The sequence below is a fragment of the Apium graveolens genome, chromosome 5 (assembly GCF_009905375.1).
Source record: "Apium graveolens cultivar Ventura chromosome 5, ASM990537v1, whole genome shotgun sequence".
Taxonomy (NCBI): Eukaryota; Viridiplantae; Streptophyta; class Magnoliopsida; order Apiales; family Apiaceae; genus Apium; species Apium graveolens.
In genome coordinates, this window is record NC_133651.1 from 214,670,298 (window position 1) to 214,691,983 (window position 21,686).

Consider the following 21,686-nt stretch of genomic DNA (forward strand, 5'->3'; position numbering starts at 1 on the left):
ATTGCTAAAGCTGATGAGCTTGTGATAAATTCTTATATCAAGATATAGCTCAAGATCACTACTCTATCTACCAATAACCTTCAAGGTCTATACTCACAAACTCAAGAAAAGGTTGATAAGCTTCTTGAAAAAGCTGAAAAGCTAGATATGGAGACCAAGCTTGACAAAAAGAGGTTTATCAGACCTATTTCTGAAAAGGTAGAAGCAATTGAGAAAGCTCAGGAGAAGCAACAGACTTAAATCTCTGAGGTCCTGGCTAATCAAGTTTCTCAACAGGCTCAATTGAATGATATTCAATCTTCAGTTGAACTTCTTCTCTCACTCCTACTCTCAGATGATGCCAAAAAGGGGGAGAAGATAGTTAAGTCCAAATGCTCTAATGATCAAATACTGAAGAAAAAAGATGATGAAGCTGATGACCAGGGAAACCCTAGCAAGGGTAGAGGTCAAGTTCAAGGTAAAGAGAAGAGCAGCAAGGTTTCTTCAAGGAAACTAATTACTAATGCAAGCAAATCTTCTACTCAAAAGAAGACAAGTTCTGAAACTGCTCAAACTCAAAATATGATAGGAAATACTGAAACTCAAAATCTGATATCAAGTTCTGATGAGAACAGTCTGATAACAAAGCCTGATGTTCTGATACAAGGTGGAAGTCAAGATTCTCAAAAGTTCATGCAAACTCTGAAGCTCAAGGGAAAGCAGACTACTGTCTACTATAAAGATCCCAAGATTCAGACACTTGATGAGGAAATTGCTAGAAGATTATTTCTGAAACATAATCCAGGAATAGATTTAGAAAATCTCAAGGAGGAAGAAGCTAGATTTAAAGCTGAAAAGACAAATCTAAAGCCAAAAGCTTATGTTGCAAAGAAACCTCCAAGGCCTAAGGTAAAAGGCATTGTGATCGAGGAGAAGTCACATACTGAGGCATCAAAGCCCAAAACAAGATCACAATATGAGATTGATCGCAAAGATAAAGGGAAAGAAAAAGTTGATGAACCAACAAAGCCACTAGAGATGAAAATTCCTCAAATTATGATAAAGCCAGTATGCAAAATGGTTCAAGTTACTGATGATATTCTTGCTAAAGATAAAGATGTTCAAACTCTGAAAAGAAAGAAGATTTTTGAAGAATCAAAGACAACCTCTGACAAGGCTCAAGTTGTTTAGAGTGAAGAACAGCATGTTATAACAGAAACAGCAAGTTCTGATAAAGTCATCAAGTCAACCTCTGATAGTGCTCAAGTTGATTTAGATAAGTTGGAAGTAGCTGATAAAAAGAAACTTCTATGGAAAAATGTCAAACCATCAGATCCAAAGAAAAGCCAATTGCTGTCTACTTTCATGACTATTGGGAAAACCAAGAGACAGGGCTGGACTAGGTTCTGATGAAGCTAAGATTAAAACAGGAGTTGAAGTTGCTACTAGAGATCCATTTTTATTGACTGACAAACCTCTTGAAGATGTTACACAGAAACACCTTGATAAGGTTATCTTTGTTCAAGTGGTACTGGATGCTCATGACAAGCACAATGTCAAGGAAAATATGATTCTATTTCTTGAAGATGGAAGGACATATCTGATGTCAGAATCAGATGTACTGAACAAATCATTGAAAGAACTTCAATAATGAATTTTAGAGGTAAAGTCTGATATTATCAGGAGATGGTCAAACTTCATATTGAAGACCATCAGAGATAAAGCAAGAATTTCTGGTTCAAGAATTACAAAATTCATTCCTAGTATTGTTGAAAATGATGGAAGTGAAACTCCAATGAAGAAGAATTTTGCTAAGCTTGAAGTGTTACTGAATGAGAAATGTCTGTGCTACAATGAAGATTCTGCTCATCCTATGGTAATAAGACTGAATGATGGTTTAGAAAGAAACCATATCTCTGCTTTAAGGACTGTAATCTATGAGTTTGGGAGTCAGAATGAAGAGATGAAGCAAGTCAAGACTACACTCTCTCAAGTCCTGAGGATTAAAGAAAAAAAGCTGATATCAAGCTTTGTCAAGAATCATTATGGATTCAGATTGACTCAGTGAGATTGGTAAAAGCTACAAGGACTGTAAGTTGTAGTTAGTTATCTAGTTAAACTCTTATTTGCATTTGTACTTAAATGTTTTTGACATCATCAAATCTATTAACTTGTATATTTTGCATAATTTATAAGTTGGGGGAGATTGTTAGATATATTTGAGATGTCATGTCTAATATAATTCATGTTTATTTTTCAGATCTTAACAAATAGGTCATATCAGGACTTACTGGAATCAGGACTTACTGAAAGTCAGAACTTAATATCAGAATTTAAGGTCATATCAGAACTTACATGTGGGAAGACTTTTATATAAGGAAGGAAGTTGATTTACAGTAGAAGATCGAGACTAAAACAAAAGAAGATATGCATGGAAAGAGTTAGAAGACTGGAAGACTTGTAGAAGATATCTTATTGATATATTTTAGGAGACAGAATTATATTCCATATCAATTAGAAGTTATCTTGTAACTGTGTACTATATAAACACATACATAGGGTTTACACTATATGTGTTATCATTATCGAGAAGATTATACATTGTAACCTAGCAACCCTTAGTGATATTTGTTCATCACTGAGAGAGAATAACAGTTCTTATTGTAACAGAGTTTATTCAATATACTTGATCTTTGTTATATACTTGTGTTAAATCGATTTGATTGTATTAACAATGTATTCAACCCCCTTCTACAGTGTTGTGTGACCTAACAGGTAAATCAGCTGATAAATAAAGTCCAATTAAGGATATAATTCCTTGGAGATTGGCCTCCAAGAAATCTCATAGGATAGGAAATCAGTTTCCTACTTCCTAGGACTCCAAAGTCCATTCTAATTCAGAAACTTGTCCACCAAGTCTCCCAACTCAAGTTCAATTTAAGAACTCCCAATATTTATATAAGGAGTCTCACCCCATAAAATAGAACTAAGTTTTTTGGCTTGATTCTCTAACTCACAGAGATACGTAGATATCTCGTAAAGGCAGAGTTAAGATATGAAACACGAGAGCAGCCATTAAAGGCCTTGAGCTCCTGAACCTTAGTAATAAATACAATAATTAATATACCCTAGTTTTCAATCTATAACATTTGGCGTCATCTGTGGGAAAGCATAACAACAACCATGGTGAGAACACGGAGAGGAAACAATGCCCCTGAAGGAACACCAGTTGGGACGACCCAAATGATTTCATCAACGGTGGAGATACCTACGCATTCGACCTATGCCGCCACCCAAGAAGGAGCCCATGTAGGGGCAATTGAACCTCAGCCACAAGGGACGATTCCCCCGGCTTCTCAAGGGACGAATTCCTAACTTCAACAGCTACATATACCTGTGAATTCTCGACCCATTGGGTATGAGTATTCAACTGTTGTGACCACTACCCCCTTATGGGATGCCCCTTTACCCCGAGGTTGGAGGAAGTGGACATGTTAATCGGAGTGAAGCACAAGGGCAGATGCCCCAATATATACGTAGTTTGGCTCCTATCCCTGAAGATCAGGAATTTTCTGGTCCTTATACTGAGAGAGACTCTAAATCTTTGGATGATGATGTGGCCCCAAGAAGGAGGCATGCTGGTAAAGAACCGATGCCTGATGGTAACCAGCGTCCGAGGAGCACCCGAGGGACAAATCCCCAAGAAGTGCAGGAGAGAATCAGGGCTCACGAGGCTGAGATTCAAAGGCTGAAGTGCGAATTTGAGGCACACTAGACCTCCAGACCCCCGTTACCTCCAAGGGGGAGAAATCCTCCTCCAATCATAGATCTGGATGGTCCGCTACAGAGAAGGACTATTGTCCTAAGGGCTGATCCAAGTAATCTTCTTCCCTTGGGAGATCCTGATAATCCTACTCCACCATTCACTGAAGAAATAACGAATGCCCATATCTCAAGGAAGTTTAAGATTCCCACCATCAAAGCTTATGATGGCACTGGAGATCCTGCTAATCATGTCAGAACATTCTCTAATGCACTATTGCTGCAGCCCGTGAACAATGCTATTAAGTGTAGGGCATTTCCTCAAACCCTGTCGGGAATGGCCCAAAGATGGTATAGCTGTTTGCCCCCAAATTCTATTGGGTCCTTCAGAGAACTAAGTCAGGCTTGTTAGGAATATGTTGTGAACTTGATGGTAAGTTAAACAAAACATCTTAATAGATTTAACTTAGTGTAATTTGTAGCTCTCGACGGATGATCTAATGTAGTCCCGACGGATGAACTTTATAGTCCCGACAGATGAACTTTATAGTCCCGACGGATGGCAATTTGACATCCATCGAGAATGTAGCTTATGTAACGAATAAGTACTGTAGCACATTTCTGCAAACAATATATTTTAGTCTGCTAGGTTGTGTAGGGTTCTCTAAGTCATATTGACTACTAGATTGATATGTAGAATAGGTTGACTAATTATAAATATGAGATGTCTTGTAATTCTGTATAAGTGAAATAGAGTCAAGTGGAAGATAGACTCCTAATGGATGATCTAAAGGACTCCCGACGGATGATCAACAAAGTTCCCGACGGATGACCAATATAGTCCCGACGGATGATCAAATTCAAAATAGCCACTGATAGTGACAACACAGTCACATGGGTTGGGTGTTTTCAAAGGAAATGTGGCAGCCTGTTAAGCAGGATTTTGAGAATAAGGAAGAATTACCATTTCCATGCAAATGTAAAGATATTCAAAGATGCTGGAATAGAGTAGTGAAACAGTATGGAGTTAGACTAGATATATTTTGTTTTATTATCTTGTCGTACTATCATGTAACTTGGTAATATATAAACCAAGAGTAGCAAGTAGAATATTTAACTAATCAAATATATTTCTCAGAGAAACAGATAAGGCTATACTTGTAAGAATTTCTATGTAGTTTGTTTATTCAACTTGAAAAGTAGCTGTGAACTATTCAAATGCACCAGAAAGTTTTAATGCCTTGTGTTTTATTACTTAGTGTTTTGATTTCAATTATCTTTCTATTCCGCACTTTAGCAAATCAAACACTGTTATATGTATTAAGTTAGACTATTTTAAAATATAGAAAAGAAGACAGAATTACATTCAACCCCCTTCTGTAATTCTTGTTGTATTATTAGGGAATAACAATTGGTATCAAAGCAAGCTCTTGAAGTACAAAGAGTTTAAAGATCACAACAAACAACAAGATGAACAAAAAGAATATTGGAGTTAAAATTCCATTTCTGGATAAAGACAATTATCACCACTGGAAGGTGAAGATGCACCTACATCTTCTTTCTCAAGATGAGTCCTATGTGGACTGCATAGAGAGAGGTCCTCATGTACCAATGAGAGTTGCAACTGGCAATGAACCATCTATTCCAAAACCTAGGCATGAATGGTCAGATCCTGATATTGAGCAAGTCAGGAAGGATAAGAAAGCCATGAATATATTGTTCAATAGAGTTGATGATGATATGTTTGATAACATCATTAACTATAAAACAGCCAAAGAGGTTTGGGACACAATACAAATTATTTGTGATGGTACTGAGCAAGTAAGGGAGAACAAGATGTAGCTCCTAATTCAGCAATATGAGCACTTCCACTGTGAAGATAGTGAGTCACTCACTGATATATTTAGTAGATTTCAAAAGCTACTAAATGCTCTAAAGCTGCATGGAAGAGTCTATCAAACAAAAGACTCTAACCTCAAGTTCCTTAGATCTCTCCCAAAGGAGTGGAAGCCAATGACAGTCTCTTTGAGAAATTCACAAGATTACAAGGAGTTCACCTTGGAAAAACTTTATGGAATCCTGAAAACCTATGAGCTTGAAATAGAGCAAGATGAAAGGATGGAGAAAGGAAAGAAGAAAGGAGGGTCCATAGCACTGGTTGCTGAGTTAGAGAAGGAGAAAGAGATGAAGGTAGAAGTTGTTGAGTCTACATCAAAGGTCTGTGAGAGCAAGGGTAAAGGGCTGGTAACTGAGAATGAAGATCAGTTGTGCCAAGATGACATGGATGATATTGATGAGCATCTAGTATTTTTATCCAGGAGATTTGTCAAGCTCAAATTTAAGAAGAATTTTGGAGCAGTCAAGCCAAACAGAAACATGGTTGACAAGTCAAAATTTAAGTGTTTCAAATGTGGCTTGGCGGGTCATTTTGCAAATGAATGTAGAAACTAGAAATTCTGATTCAAGCAAAAAGAAGTTTGAGCATGTTGATTATAAACAGAAATACTTTGAGTTGCTCAAGCAAAAGGAAAGGGATTTCATCACTCAGGTGAATGACTGGGCTACAGATGGAATGGATGAAGATGAAGATGCAAGCTATATCAACCTAGCCCTGATGGCAAAATCAGATGAAACAGAGACCAGTTCTTCAAGCAATCAGGTAATCACAATGAACCTAGTACATTTATCCAAAGCTGAGTGTAATGATGCAATAAATGATATGTCTACAGAATTGTATCACCTGCGTGTTACACTTAAGTCCCTCACTAAGGAAAATGCTAAAATTAAAGAAAACAATCTCTTTTTAAGAGAGAAAAATAATGTGCTAGAGTCTCAGTTTAATGAATTTGAAAAATTGAGAATTGAGTGTAAGATTGCTAAGGATGAATTAACTGAGTCCTTGAAGAAAGAAGAAATTTTAAAGAAGCAGCTTGAACGAGAACAGGAAGTGATTAAGGCATGGAAATCATCTAGAGATGTTCATGCTCAAATCACTAAAGTTCAAGGTATAGTGTCCTTTTGTGATGCAGCCTGGAAAAAGAGTAAAGAGAAGCTTGAGTCCAATTTGGTTGAAGGATTGTTGACAGATGTGGACTCGATGGATGATGAAAATCATCCATCAGATAATGAAAAGGATTCTCCGTCGAGAGACAAGGAGCCACATCTGTCGGTTGTGAGTAAACCAGTTAGCAAAGCTAAGCTAGCTAAGTTAAATGAGAGATATACATCAGTTTCTAAAAACTTTATTTCAGGAGAATCGAGTCAAGTTAGAAAAGAAAAGAAAGTTAATGTTGGGCATCTGTCTATCAAGCAATTGAATGACAGATTGGAAAAGATTGAGGTTAAAACAGAAGGTAAAAAAATAATAGAAATAGGAAAGTAGGAATTAACAAACATAACAACTACACACCTGATAAATATGCACCAAGAAAATTTTGTGTTAAATGTTGTAGTGTTAATCATTTGTCTGTTAATTACAAGCTTGCCATGCCTACTCCCATGTCTGCACCCTCTTCTTTTCCCAACATGACTGTCATGCCTACCATGCCTATGAATACTATATCTATTCAGAGTATGAATGCACAATTTGCTAATATGCCATTTGCACCTAATCCTTATTATGCTGCATTTAGTATGCCTTAAATGTAATTTAGCATGCCTTACTGTAATAACATGTTTGCAAATAGCATACCTTTTCATGTAAACTAAAATGTGTATGCTAATTCTATTTTAACGTCTGGTTTCAAAGGTTCAACTCAAATGACTAGGGATGAATCTGAAATTCTCAATTCAAATGAGATCAAACCTAAGAAATCAAAGAAGAAAGCTAACAAGGCAGGACCCAAGGAAACTTGGGTACCAAAATCAACTTGATTTGATTTTGATGTGTGCAGGGAAATAGAAAGAATCTCTGGTATCCGGATAGTGGTTGCTCAAGGCACATGACTGTAGATTCTACCATGCTCACTGAGTTCAAGAAAAGAGTTGGCCCAAATATTACTTTTGGAGATGATAACAAGGGTTATACTGTGGGATATGGCTTGATTTCAAAGGACAATGTCATCATTGAAGAAGTTGCCCTAGTGGATGGTCTCAAGCATAATTTGTTGAGTATCAGTCAGCTTTGTGATAAGGGCAACTCAGTTACTTTCAATTCAGAAGCTTGTGTTGTGACAAACAAAGAGAGCAACAAAGTGGTTCTCACTGGAGTGAGAAAAGGAAATGTGTACCTAGCTGACTTCAACTCATCAAATACAGAATTAGTCACTTGTCTTCTCAGTAAAGCAAGTCAAGATGAAAGTTGGCTATGGAACAAAAAGCTGTCCCATCTAAACTTCAAGATCATGAATGAGCTTGTCAAGAAAGAATTGGTTAGAGATACTCCTCAAGTGGAGTTTACTAAGGATGGATTGTGTGATGCATGCCAGAAAAGAAAGCAGATCAAAGCATCATTCAAAAAGAAGCTTGATACAATAATTGAAGAACCTTTGTAACTATTGCACATGGATTTGTTTGGACCAGTCAATATGTTGTCTATCTCAAGGAAAAAATATTGCCTAGTAATTGTAGATGATTTCTCAAAGTTCTCTTGGACATATTTTCTAAAGTCCAAAGATGAAGCTAGTGAAATCATCATCAATCACATAATGCAAGTCAACAATCATCCTGACTTCAAAGTAAGAAGAATCAGGAGTGACAATGGAACTGAGTTCAAGAACTCTCTGATGAGATTATTTTGTGAAGATAATGGAATTATGCATGAGTTTTCTGCAGCTAGGACTCCTCAACAAAATGGAGTAGTGGAAAGGAAAAACAGATCTCTAATTGAAGCTGCAGGGACAATACTTGAAGAATCAAAGTTACCAACATACTTTTGGGATGAAGCTGTGAATACTGCATGCTACACTCAGAATATTTCTTTGGTTAATCAAGCCAAATGCATGACTCTTAATCAGTTGTTCAAGAATAGGAAGCCAACTCTAAATTTTCTTCATGTCTTTGGCTGCAAATGTTATATCTTAAGGAATCAAACTGATCAACATGGGAAGTTTGATGCCAAAGCAGATGAAAGAATTTTTGTTGGATATGTTGTTGGAAAGGCATATAGAGTCTACAATCTAAGAACCAACATTGTTATGGAATCAGTACATGTTGTGTTTGATGATAAAAAGATTGAAGGACTGCAAGATGAAGATTTCCATAAAAGCCTCAAGTTTGATAATGTTGAGATGGTTAGTGATGATATTGATGATGATAGTGATCAAGAAACAGTGGTTAAGGATAATGCAGAAAAATCTACAACTAATGAAGCACATAATTCAACATCTGTCGAGTTACAATCTGACTCATCCGTCAGTAGACAATCAGCTTCATCCGTCGAGATATAAAGTGCATCATCTGTCGAAACAATGAGAGAAGCTGAAAGTCAAAACAGATCACCTACAGAATGTACCCCTTCCTCAAATCAAAGATTCATAAACTCAGGGGGAGTTTCTCATAATCAAAACTCAGTCACACATCAAGACAACAATGAGGCCACTTCATCAAGAAATAATCTACCACAACATATAAAATGGACTAAAGATCACCCTTTTGAGCTTATTATTGGTGATGCATCTTCGAAAGTTCAAACAAGGAAAGCAACTCAAGAAGAGTGTCTGTATAGAAGCTTCCTTTTTAAGGAAGAACCAAAGAAGGTAGAAGAAGCTCTGTTGGAACCTAATTGGATTTTAGCTATGCAGAATGAGCTAAACTAATTTGAAAGGAACAAGGTATGGAAACTGGTACCCAAGCCTAAAGGAAACCAAAGGAACAAGTTAAGCAAGTTAGTGATGGAATATTCATTAGTCAAACCAAATACATTCATGATCTTTTAAAGAAGTTTGATCTAATGAATTGCACATCTACAAAAACTCCCATGGTCACTGCAACTAAACTTGAATTAAACACTACTGAAAAGTCTATGGATATTTCAAGCTATAGGGGCATGGTTGGCTCACTTCTGTACTTGACATCTAGTAGGCCAGATATAATTTTTGCTACCTGTCTTTGTGCTAGATTTCAGGCTGATCCTAGAGAATCTCATTTAATAGCTATTAAGAGAATTTTAAGATATCTCAAGGGAACACCAAAACTTGGCATTTGGTACCCTTAAGATTCTGGTTTTGATCTAACTGGTTATTCAGATGCAGATTATGCAGGTTGTAAAATTGATAGAAAAAGTACAACAGGAACCTGTCAATTTTTAGGAAACAAGCTTGTGTCCTGATTCAGTAAAAAGTAAAATTCAGTTTCTACTTCTACAGCTGAAGCTGAATATATTGTTGCTGGTAGTTGCTGTGCACATTTTATGGATGAAAAACTAATTGTTGGACTATGGTCTACAAGTGGACAGAATTCCTATTTTCTGTGATAACACAAGTGCAATTGCCATCACTGAAAATCCAATACAACATTCAAAAACAAAGCACATAGACATCAAGTACCACTTCATTAGGGAACATGTGATGAATGGTACAGTAGAACTTCATTTTTGTTCCAAGTGAAAAGCAGCTTGCAGATATCTTTACCAAGCCACTTGATGAATTCACCTTTTCCAGGTTGGTAAGTGAGTTAGGTATGCTTAATTATTCTTGAATCCTTTCTGACATTTTTGCAAGTTGCAATGCAGCCAGAAACTTAATTGGTTTTTCTGTTTTAGATAAAATTTTGGCTAAGTCAAAAATTTACATCCCGACGGATGCTCATTATCTATCGAGTTTGATCATCCGTCGGAATAGAATATCTTAATAAAAATCAATTAACTTTCTGGATTATTTCATACCCGGCGGATAATTGTTTTATTTTCATCTGTCAAATTGTCTCAATCTTAGCCGTCAAAACTCTGAACATTATCCATCGGATATACTTACAGTCTGTAAGTATATCACGACGGATAATTGACAGAATTTTGACAATTTATTTTATTTTTAAACGGCTATTTTGGGCTATTCTGATTAGTTACTTTATTTTACTTTATTACTTTTGACAGTTTATTTTTGAGATAGAGCAAATTTCATTCTCATTCTTTTCTTTTATCATTCTCAAATCAATTGCTCTAACTCACTTCTTCTCCAAAGCAAATACTCTCTCTCTTTCAGCAAATTTCCTCTCTTTAACAATGGCACCAGTAGTCAAAATCATGTCTCAGTCTGGATTTATCTATGAGAAGAACAACTTTGTAGCTCTTGTGAACAAGGAAATTCCGGTATCTGTAGATTTTCACAAAATGATGGATTTTGTGAGAGGTTGCAAACTCAGTTATGCGATGCTGGAATCACCCACAATCTAATGTGAAGTTGTGAAGGAGATATGGACAACTGCTGTGTACCAGTCTGCAGACAAAATCATAACTTTCACACTCAAAGGTAAGCAATTATGCATTAACAGTGACACAATTCAAGCATGCTTTAAGATTCCTGAAAATACTGCTACTGTTCCACACACAGATACTAATCTACTTACCATGCTTAATTCTATTGGCTATGCACTTTCTACCTCCAAGTTGAGTGAGATTAGGAGGCTAGGTCTTAGAAAATAATGGAGTTATTTATGTGATGTAGTTACCAAGGTGTTTTCTGGTAAAGTAAGTAACTTTGATTATGTTAACATTTTCATGCTTAACATGTTTTATATGCTAGTTACTGATAAGTACTTTAATTTCAGTGACTTGGTCATGTTTGAGTTATGTTACAAGTTAGAGGAAATTAATAAGAGAGGAAAACGTGTCTATTATGCTAGATTCTTTATGATTCTTGATAACCATCTTATTGAGAATATTGCTATTGAGAACCCAACCAACAAACTGGATTGTTGGGTTCAAGAAAGAAGAATAATTGCAGATCTGAACAGATCAAGTCACCACAAAGAGGTGCCCCTCTTCTACTTTCCAATCATGGAGGGCCCTCGGGCAAGTGAGGTAAGCACCACTGTCTCTACTCTTCCAACCTCACAAATTTCTTTGCCTTTAAGTGTAGTTATGACATCTGTGTCAATGACCCAACAGATGCCTACCCAAGCTACCAAAACAAAACCTTCAAAATCCAAAACAAAGAAAGCCCCCTCTAATTTCTCTCAAAAGAAACCAGTTGCAAAATCTACCAAACCTAAAGAGGGGAGTGTGAAGGGTGGTGAGATAGGTGATGGACAGGGTGAAAATCAAAGAAACCCTAAGGATAAGGTTGGTGAGGTAAGTGTACCCAAGCCTAGCCACACCATGTTTTCCCAACAAACTGTGGTAGTAAATAAGGAAATTAGCACAACTCTAGTTTCATCCTCTCAAAAGGATGTTACTATTGAAACAAGCTCCCAACCAGGAGCACGAGCTAAAGGGTAAGGGACACTAGTTCACCTCAAACCTATGCCAGAAAGAAGAGATCTAAAACCCATGGGGATGCACAGGGAACACACACATTGCAAACTGAAGCTAAAGACTCAGTCACTGCACCATCTCAAAGTCAGTTTAATGTGGCTCCAATAAATGTGGAGTCACAGCCAAAATCTTTAGTAATAGAAGCACCACAAACAGCACACTCTCCCATAAATTCTCTGGATGTGGACATGATTAACACATCAATTCCTGATTCCCCTTCTTTAACACTGTTGGGGAAGCCAAAATCTAGTGCAAGTGAGCATCATCTTTTGGATAATTTGTTGTCTCACTTGCCAATTCTTTCAGGAACTGTTAAAACATCTGTGCCCAAATTTTCATCAATCTACACAGATTCCACAATAGTTTCCACTCCAAACTCATTCATTTCTTCTATTCTGATGGATATTGTTCATCTGTCGGCTCATAATTGTATCCCGACGGATGTGCCTAACAGCAGTCTCCGTCGGCTATCCTAACTACTACCCCGATGAATGTTTCTCATTCATCGGTACTCTCTACATACACTAAAATTTCAACAATTGTTACAAGTGTAGATGAGTTAGTAGTTGTACAAACACTCTTTCTACTGAGGGAAGGGAGTGAAATGAGTGAGAGGCTGGGTTGCTCCCAGGAAAAAGGAGAGGAAATGAGTGAACTCATGCAGGCTATTTCTTCCAGCCTGGAAAAAGAGAGTGAGAGGAGTCCCACCTTAGAAGGTGAAGGTGAGGGTGTAAGGGTGGTGAGCCAAGGGGAGCCCTTGATGCAACAAAAGAGAGAAAATGAGAAAAATGCAGGTACAGGAGTTTTAAGGATGGAAACCATTGCTAGTGAGTCAATGAATGTCAGTGATGTAGAAAGGGAGAGACTATTTCAGCAAGAATATCAAGCTATCATAGATTCTCTCTCCCTGAATGTTGAGACATTTACTCATCCTGTTCCAGCTTATCAAACTCTAGCTGGATAGGGCAATGAGGATGCTGAGAAGATGCTGAACCTAGTGCATACAACTGCTTCTCTACAAAGGGCAACGGATGCAATCACTACTATGCCATCTACAACTTGCAGTGATCCTGAATTGGCTGAAGACTCTTTTGGGAATGATGGTGAAGATATGGAGGATGATAGCATGAGCATAGGGGGAGATGCAGATATTCCTTCCTGAATGATGACTAAGGAATATTCATATTCACATCTCCAATCCACCCTATTCAAGATGATTCATGACACCGAAACAGTAATTCAGGCATCCACAAGTGCCAGCACTAAAAGGTTACTCATAGCACACCTTGAAGCTCTCCAACTGCACAAGATTCAAGCTCTCCAACACAGTCAAAGTGTGGATGAAATGAAGCAAGAAATTTTTAAAGTCAAATAAGATCTTGTGGCAAGGTTGGATGCTAGACTTCTAGGTACCACCATGATTGAGATAGCTCAAAAGCTCAGGAAAGAAGTTGATCTAAACAGAAAGGTTGAGGCCATGGACTCTAGGTTGTCTAATATAGAGAAGTTTGTGGCCAACATACTTGCAAATCAGGAAGCTCAAACTCCTCTGCTCCAACAGTTGGTGGCTGCACAACTCCCTTCTTCTCAACAATTTGATGCTAACAAAAAGGGGGAGAAAGACTCATCAAGCGAGGGGGAGAAACTGCTCAAAATTCAAGTCAGCAAAGTAATTGTGCCAGCAATTGCTTTCACTAAGCCACCAGCTATGGACAATATTGATCTCATCAATCTAGCAGCAGAAAAACTGAAATCAAATAACAAACTGACAAAGATTGATGTAGCAGCAGATGAGAAGGAGCTAGATGATAAATGAAAGAAGATTGATGCAGACATTCAAAAGAAATTTGGTCATATACAGAAACCAGACAAGACTTTTCATCACCACTCACAAGTCACACAAATCGTAGTGAATAAAATGAGTCTTGGTAGCTTGGAAAAAGGCCAAACTTCATGCATCAAATCTCCAAAAGCCAATCTGATTCTGAAGCCTAAAAAGAACTATCCAAAGTCATGAGACAAGAATCCCTTGAATCTCATATTTGAGACTCCAAAACCAGATGAAAAGAAGCTGTTGGCAAGGTCCATAGCATTTTACAAAGATCAATATGATTCATTACAAAAGAAGAGAATTGCCAAAATTTATAGGAATGGAAAATAGATCTGTGTGGTGGCTGGTCACCCCCTGTTTGTAGAAGCTAAGACAGAAGAAAAAAAAAGGATCAAGCAAGAAAAGAAGCAGTCTGCTTTAGATGCTAAGAAGCTCAAACAAAAGAAGAAGCAAGCTGCTATCTTGGCCAAACTTCAAGCTGTAAAATCTACAACTGAGATTTCTGAAAAATCAACTGTGAAAACTGAAACTCGGGATCAAAAAGTGCATAATGAACCTCAACAGGCAAAGAAACCAAGATATAAGCAAAGAATCAAGAGAAAATTGGACTTCAGTGATGAGGAAATGGAAGACTACATTCCCAAACAGTCTACAACTTCAACTCAAACATCCAGGCCCTCAGTGGCAAATGAGGAATTCAAGGTGGACCCAGCAAAGAACTTTCATGGTGAGCCTATTATTCCCAATGATGAGCCAATAGACTGGGAAAGTATGCCAATTTCTGAACTAAATTTACCTATCTTCAACAAGCCAAAGAAAATAAAGACTAGAGCAATCAAGAAAGTGAAGCCTGTAACTCTTAGATCCAAGACCCTAACCAAATCTCAACCTACAGTCAATAATGGAGATCTCTTATACATCTGTGATATCAAGGAGTTTACTGAAATAAGCCTCTACTTGGATAAATTGGAAGAAGTAAGAGGAATTGATTCTCATAGACAACTTCTTGGAAGGCTAGTGTTCAAGTATAAGGGAGGGAAAGAAATCACATGGCCACTTCACATGATTCTTCAAGAAAGCCAATCTATACTGATGAAGGTCTACTCATCCTTCCAGAAGAACTTTGGATTCAATGTGACTGCAAGGAGATTAGTCCTAAAGAAAATAGAAGATCTAAGGAGCAATAGAACCAAAGATGCACTCCCAAAAACTCTATCAATTCCCTTCACAGGAAAAAGAGTGCATTTGAGGCCTTATTGGCTGATGGAATTCATGGATGTTAAGGGTGTTAGAAGATTCTTCAGATTGGATGACCAATTGAGTATCTCTAGCAATAAGACTCTATTGGAAATGCAAGAAATGCTGAATCTATCTGAAGCTTATGAACTTGAATTCCACAGACAACTCCAGAATCAAATAGAAGAAAACAACAGGAAGCTTGGGAAGAATCTAGACAATCAAGGAAATAGTATCATCTGCTCAGACTAGAGGAGCACCTTGATTATGATTGTGAGAACTCTTTGTACACTTTGTTTTGCTTAATTTTCAATAAATTTGTAGCACTTATCAGATTTATCTACTACTTTTTAATCTGTATTTTTAGGGTGTTTTGTTATCATCAAGTTTCTCTTAATTTATGGCTACAATTCCAGTAGACATAAATTGGGGGAGATTGTTAGGAATATGTTATGAACTTGATGATAAGTTAAATAAAACACCTTAGTGGATTTAACTTAGTGTAATTTGTAGCTCTCGACGGATGATCTAATGTAGTCCCGACGGATGAACTTTATAGTCCCGATGGATGGCAAGTTGATATCCATCGAGAATGTAGCTTATGTAACAAATAAGTACTATAGCACATTTCTGCAAACAATATATTTTAGTCTGATAGGTTGTGTAGGGTTCTCTAAGTCATATTGACTACTAGATTGATATACATAATAGGTTGACTAATTATAACTATGAGATGTCTTGTAATTCTGTATAAGTGAAATAGAGTCAAGTGGCAGATAGACTCTTGACGGATGATCAACAAAGTTCCCGACGGATGACCAACATAGTCCCGACGGATGATCAAATTCAAAATAGCTGTTGACAGTGACAATACAGTCATATGTGTTGGGTGTTTGCAAAAGGAATGTGGCAGCCTATTAAGCAGGATTTTGAGAAAAAAGAAGCATTACCATTTCCATGTAAATGTGAAGATATTCAAAGATGCTGGAATAAAGTAGTGAAGCAGCATGGAGTTAGACTAGATATATTTTATTTTATTATCTTGTCCTACTATCATGTAACTTGGTGATATATAAACCAAGAGTAGCAAGTAGAACATTTAACTAAGCAAATACATTTCTCAAAGAAATAGATAAGGCTATACTTGTAAGAATTTCTATTTAGTTTGTTTGTTCAACTTGAAAAGCAGTTGTGAGTTATTCAAAGCTTCACAGAGTTCTCTTTCTGATATATATATATATATATATATATATATATATATATATATATCTGGTGGATACATTAAAATCCACCAGAAATTTTTAAAGCCTTGTGTTTTATTACTTAATGTTTTGATTTCAATTATCTTTCTATTCCACACTTCATCAAATCAAACACTGTTATATGTATTAAGTTAGAACATTTTAAAATCTAGAAAAGAAGACAGAATTACATTCAAACCCCCCTTCTGTAATTCTTGTTATATTGTTAGGGAATAACAAGGCTTTTATTAAGCAATTCATTAGTGGGAGAGTGCATGAGAAAAGTTCGGCATCCCTCATTAGCATTGTGCAGGGAGCGAAGGAGTCCTTGAGAGACTATCTGAATCGTTTCACCAAGGAAGCTTTAAAAGTCCCAGACCTTGATGACAAGGTAGTTATGATAGCACTGCAACAGGGAACTAGGGACGAGTTCTTTAAGATGTAATTGGCCAAGCGCCCCCCCCCCTGAAAGTATGTTACAGCTCCAAGATAGGGTCGGGAAATACATCAAAGTGGAGGAGAGCATGAGGAAGACAATAGTGAATAACTAGCCCGCTGGTGGCAAGAAGTGAAAGACTGATCTGGAATATATTGCTAAGGACAAGTATCCTATAACTGAGCAAAACACAGATTTGACCCCGAAGAAGGGAGAGCCTGGGAAAAAGTTCACTGAATATGCTAAGTTAAATGCTCCTAGAAGCCAGATCTTGATGGAAATTGAGAAAGATAAAGATATTCGTTGGCCTAAACCCCTGAAGGCTGATCCTACTAAGCTAGATAAGAGCAAATATTGTAGATTTCATAAGGATGCTGGTCATGACACCGATGAGTGTACATAATTGAAAGATGAAATAGAGTTCCTCATTCGAAAAGGAAGGTTGAGCAAGTACACTGAAGATGGAGGAGATAGGAATAACAATGGGAGAAAGAACTTTGATGATCGTAGGAGGGACCAAGACGATCAGGGGTGAAATCCCCAGCCTAGGGTACCGGTGATAAATGCAATCTTTGGAGGACCGCGACCAGGAGGGCCTGTGATAAATATGATCTTTGGAGGACCAACTGCTGCAGGTTTATCCAAAAACTCAAGGAAATCATATACTAGAGAAGTTATGCATATTGTTGGGGAAGCCCCGAAGAGGGCTAGGACAGGAGTGACAATGGCATTTGATGATTCTGACTTGGAGGGTATGAAATTTCCTCATAATGACCCGTTGGTCATAACACCGATAATAGGGAATAGCCCGGTGAAGAGGGTCCTTGTAGATAATGGTGTTTCGGTGGACATCTTACTCCATGATACCTTTTTAAGGATGGGTTACAATGATTCTCAATTAACCCCGACCGATATGCCGATATATGGATTTACAGGAGTGGAATGCCCCGTGAAAGGGATAATTAAGTTGCCAACGACCATAGGTCAGGAACCAAGACAAGCAACACAGATGTTGGACTTTGTGGTGGTGAAAGCTAGTTCAACTTATAACGCAATCATGGGAAGAACGGGAATATATACCTTCAAGGCAGTCCCTTCTTCCTACCATTCAGTGATAAAGTTTCCCACCCGGAATGGGATTGGAGAAGAGAGGGGAGATCAAAAGATGGCAAGGACTTATTATGTGGCCTCTCTTAGGGCAGATAGAGTTAGGGGCAGGTTCTGCCTATTGAAGACCTGGATATTCATGAGAATGATGAGAAAAGAGGGAAGCCAACAGAAGACTTGGTTCCGATTCCTTTGGCTCCCGAGGACCCTGAGAAAGTGACTTTAATTGGAGAAACACTAGAGGATCCCCTTAGAGGGAAGTTGGTGAAATTTTTATAAAAATATAATGATGTGTTTGCATGGTCGGCAGCTGATATGCCAGGCATAGACCCGGAACTAATCACTCACAAGCTGAATGTGGATCCAAATCGAAAGACTGTGAAGCAAAAGAAGAGAAACTTTGCTCCAGAGAGACAAGAAGCTATTAAATAAGAAGTAGAGAAGCTCTTAGAGGCTGGTTTCATTGAGGAGATACAATTTCCGAAATGTTTAGCAAACCCTGTGATGGTAAAGAAGGCTAATAGAAAATGGAGGATGTGTGTGGATTTCACCGATCTGAATGACGCATGCCCTAAGGACTGTCTCTCATTGCCAAGGATAGATACGTTGATAGATGCTACTGCTGGTCATGAGATGCTGAGCTTCATGGATGGATTCAGTTGATACAATCAGATCAAGATACACAAGGATGGCATCACAAAGGTATCATTCATTACTGACTTTGGTGTTTTTTGTTATCTTGTCATGGCGTTTGGTCTCAAGAATGCAGGAGCCACCTATCAAAGGTTGATGAATAAGATTTTCAAGGGCCTTATAGGCAAAACTATGGAATTTTATGTTGATGACATGTTAGTCAAGAGTCTAGTGAAGACTGACCACATAACCCATTTGAGGGAAGCTTTTGAGGTTCTGAGATATCACAAAATGATGCTAAATCTTGCAAAGTGTGCTTTCGGAGTGGGGTCTAGAAAGTTTTTGGGATTGATGGTCTCCAAGAGAGGAATCGAGGCCAATCCTGATAAAATAAAGGTAATTTTGGACATGGAGCCCCCAAAGACTATCAAAGATGTTCAAAAGCTCACTGGAAGGGTTGCTGCGTTGGGGTGGTTCATCTCCAAATATGGGGACAAGTGCTAGTCATTCTTCAAATACTTGAAGAAGGTTAAGGATTTTGTATGGACTGAGGAAAGCCATAAGGCATTCGAAGAATTAAAGAAATACATGGCTCAGGCCCCGTTGTTGGCCAAGCCAGCTCTGAATGAAACTTTATACTTGTACTTGGCCATTTCAAAAAATGCCTTGAGCGCTGTATTGGTTAAGGAGGAACTTAAAATGCAGAAACCCATATACTATGTTAGCAAGATTCTGCATGGAGCTGAGTTGAATTATTCAACTATTGAAAAATTTGCTTTAGCCTTGGTGATGGCCTCGAGGAAGTTGCGCCCTTATTTCTAGGCTCATAAAATTGAAGTGCTGACAAATCAGCCGTTGAGAAATATTATTCACAGTCCCAAAGCTAGCGGAAGGATGATTAAGTGGGCAATAGAATTGGGAGAATTCGATATCAAATATAAGCCACAAACGGCAATAAAAGCCCAGGCATTGGCTGACTTCATGGTGGAATGTACCATACCCAACCAAGAAGTCGAGGCAGGAAGATAATATACTTCAAGACATAGAAGATGATAAAGGAGGCAAAGAAAAGGATGTTAAGGAGAAGGAATATTGGGTTCTCTATTTTGATGGAGCATCAAAAACAAGTTCAAGCGGAGCAGGGCTAGTTTTATAAAGCCCAGATGGTTTCCTGATTGAATATGCTATGAAGCTAGACTTCCCAACTACAAATAATGAAGCAGAATATAAAGCTCTGATAGCTGTCCTCGGCTTAGCAGGAACATTGAGAATCAAGAACTTAAAATTCTGTGGAGACTCAAAGTTGGTCATATCCCAGGTCAAGAGAGAGTTTGAGGCAAGGGATGATACAATGGCTAAGTATGTCCACCTAGTAAGGGCTGTGATGACTCAGTTTGATGAATGTCATGTTGAGAACATTCCAAGGGAGGAAAATGCTAAGGCAGATGCGTTGTCTAAGTTCGCTTCATCAGAGATAGAGAAAAGTTCTGGAAGCGTATACTTCCGTGTTTAAAAAACACGGAGCATTGATGTTAAGCTTGTAGCCCCTATAGGGATGGGGATGTCATGGATAGATCCCATTAAGGCCCAGATTCAAACTGGTTGGCTCCCGAATGATGTAGCTGAAGCTCGAAAGTTAGCCGTGCGAGCACTAAGGTATTCCTTAATTGACGGAATTTTGTATAAGAGATCTTTTGTAGTGCCTTACTTGAGATGTCTTAGGCCAAACGAGGCCCGACTTGCTCTAGAGGAAGTACACGAGGGTATATGTGGCCAACACTTGGGGGGGCAGAGCCTTAGCCCACAAAATCACCCGCTTAGGCTTCTATTGGCCAGAGATGATGGCTGCCGTCAAAGACTATGTGAAGAGATGTGACCATTGTCAAAAACATGCCCTGTGGTAAGGCAACCTCCTAAAATGCTAACTTCCATAAACTACCCAATCTCCTTTGCTATGTGGGGAATGGATATCCTCGGACCGTTCCCTATGGCAACTGCTCAAATGAAGTTCTTGATTGTAGCCATAGATTATTTCACTAAGTGGATTGAAGCCAAGCCGTTGGCCAAGATCACAACTAAGCAGGTTGCACAATTCCTGTGGGAAAATATCATGTGTCGATATGGAATTCCCCGTATCTTGGTCACCGATAATGGAACACAATTTAACAATGAGGAATTCAAGAAGTATTGCGAGGAGAATGAGATCGAGTTGTGATTTACCTCCGTAGCTCACCCGCAATCCAATGGGCAAGCGGAAGTGGCGAATTATATAATCCAGGATGGACTGAAAAAGAGGATCGAGAAATCAAGGAATAACTAGGTGGATGAAATACTGTCGATACTTTGGGCTTATAGAACTACATGTAGAGTTACTATAGAAGCCACACCATTTATGCTAGCTTACGGAGTAGAAGCAGTTGTTCCTGTGGAAATATCCCACTCGTCTCCTAGAATCCAAGCATACAATGTTGAGGAAAACATGGAAGGGCAAAGGTTAGCTTTGGACTTGATAGATGAAGTACGTGATGCAGCTCATGCCAAGATAGTAGAATATCAGAAAAAAGCCTCATTTTACTATAACCTAAGGGTGAAAGAAAGATTCTTTAAGCAAAGAGAGTTGGTCCTAAGGAATGTGGAAGCTTCCGGAGTTGGACAGAAGGGAAAACTCGCCCCAAATTGGGAAGGTCCATATAAGGTTAGGAGTGTTCAAGGAAGAGGAACTTACAAGTTGGAAACCATGGAAGGAGAAGAAATACCTTGGATTTGGCATGCTCAAAACCTGAAAGCTTACTACCTATAGTTTACATATGCTATAGTGGTAACAAGGTGGAATAGCACCTCGAAGCTTTGCTTTCTTAGGATTTTATATGTTATTAGACTATTATTTCAAATTCTAGTTCTACAAAAAATTATGTAAGGGATGGATCCCAGGAGTTTACAATTACTAAAGTTTTCAAGAACTTATCTTAGAGTTGTTTAATTCAGAATTGTCTGGAATTCAGTTTGCATATCTATTCAGTACAAGTACGAAAAAATGAGAGGGAAAGCTAC

At 38.1% G+C, this 21,686-nt stretch overlaps 1 protein-coding gene across 1 annotated transcript; it reads left to right on the forward strand.

The window, feature by feature from the left end:
• The first annotated feature begins 21,027 nt into the window (after positions 1–21,027).
• LOC141660681 (uncharacterized) lies at positions 21,028–21,435 on the forward strand. The gene has a single exon (XM_074467667.1). It carries the CDS (start codon positions 21,028–21,030, stop codon positions 21,433–21,435), a length of 408 nt encoding a protein of 135 aa, XP_074323768.1.
• Positions 21,436–21,686: the final 251 nt, after the last annotated feature.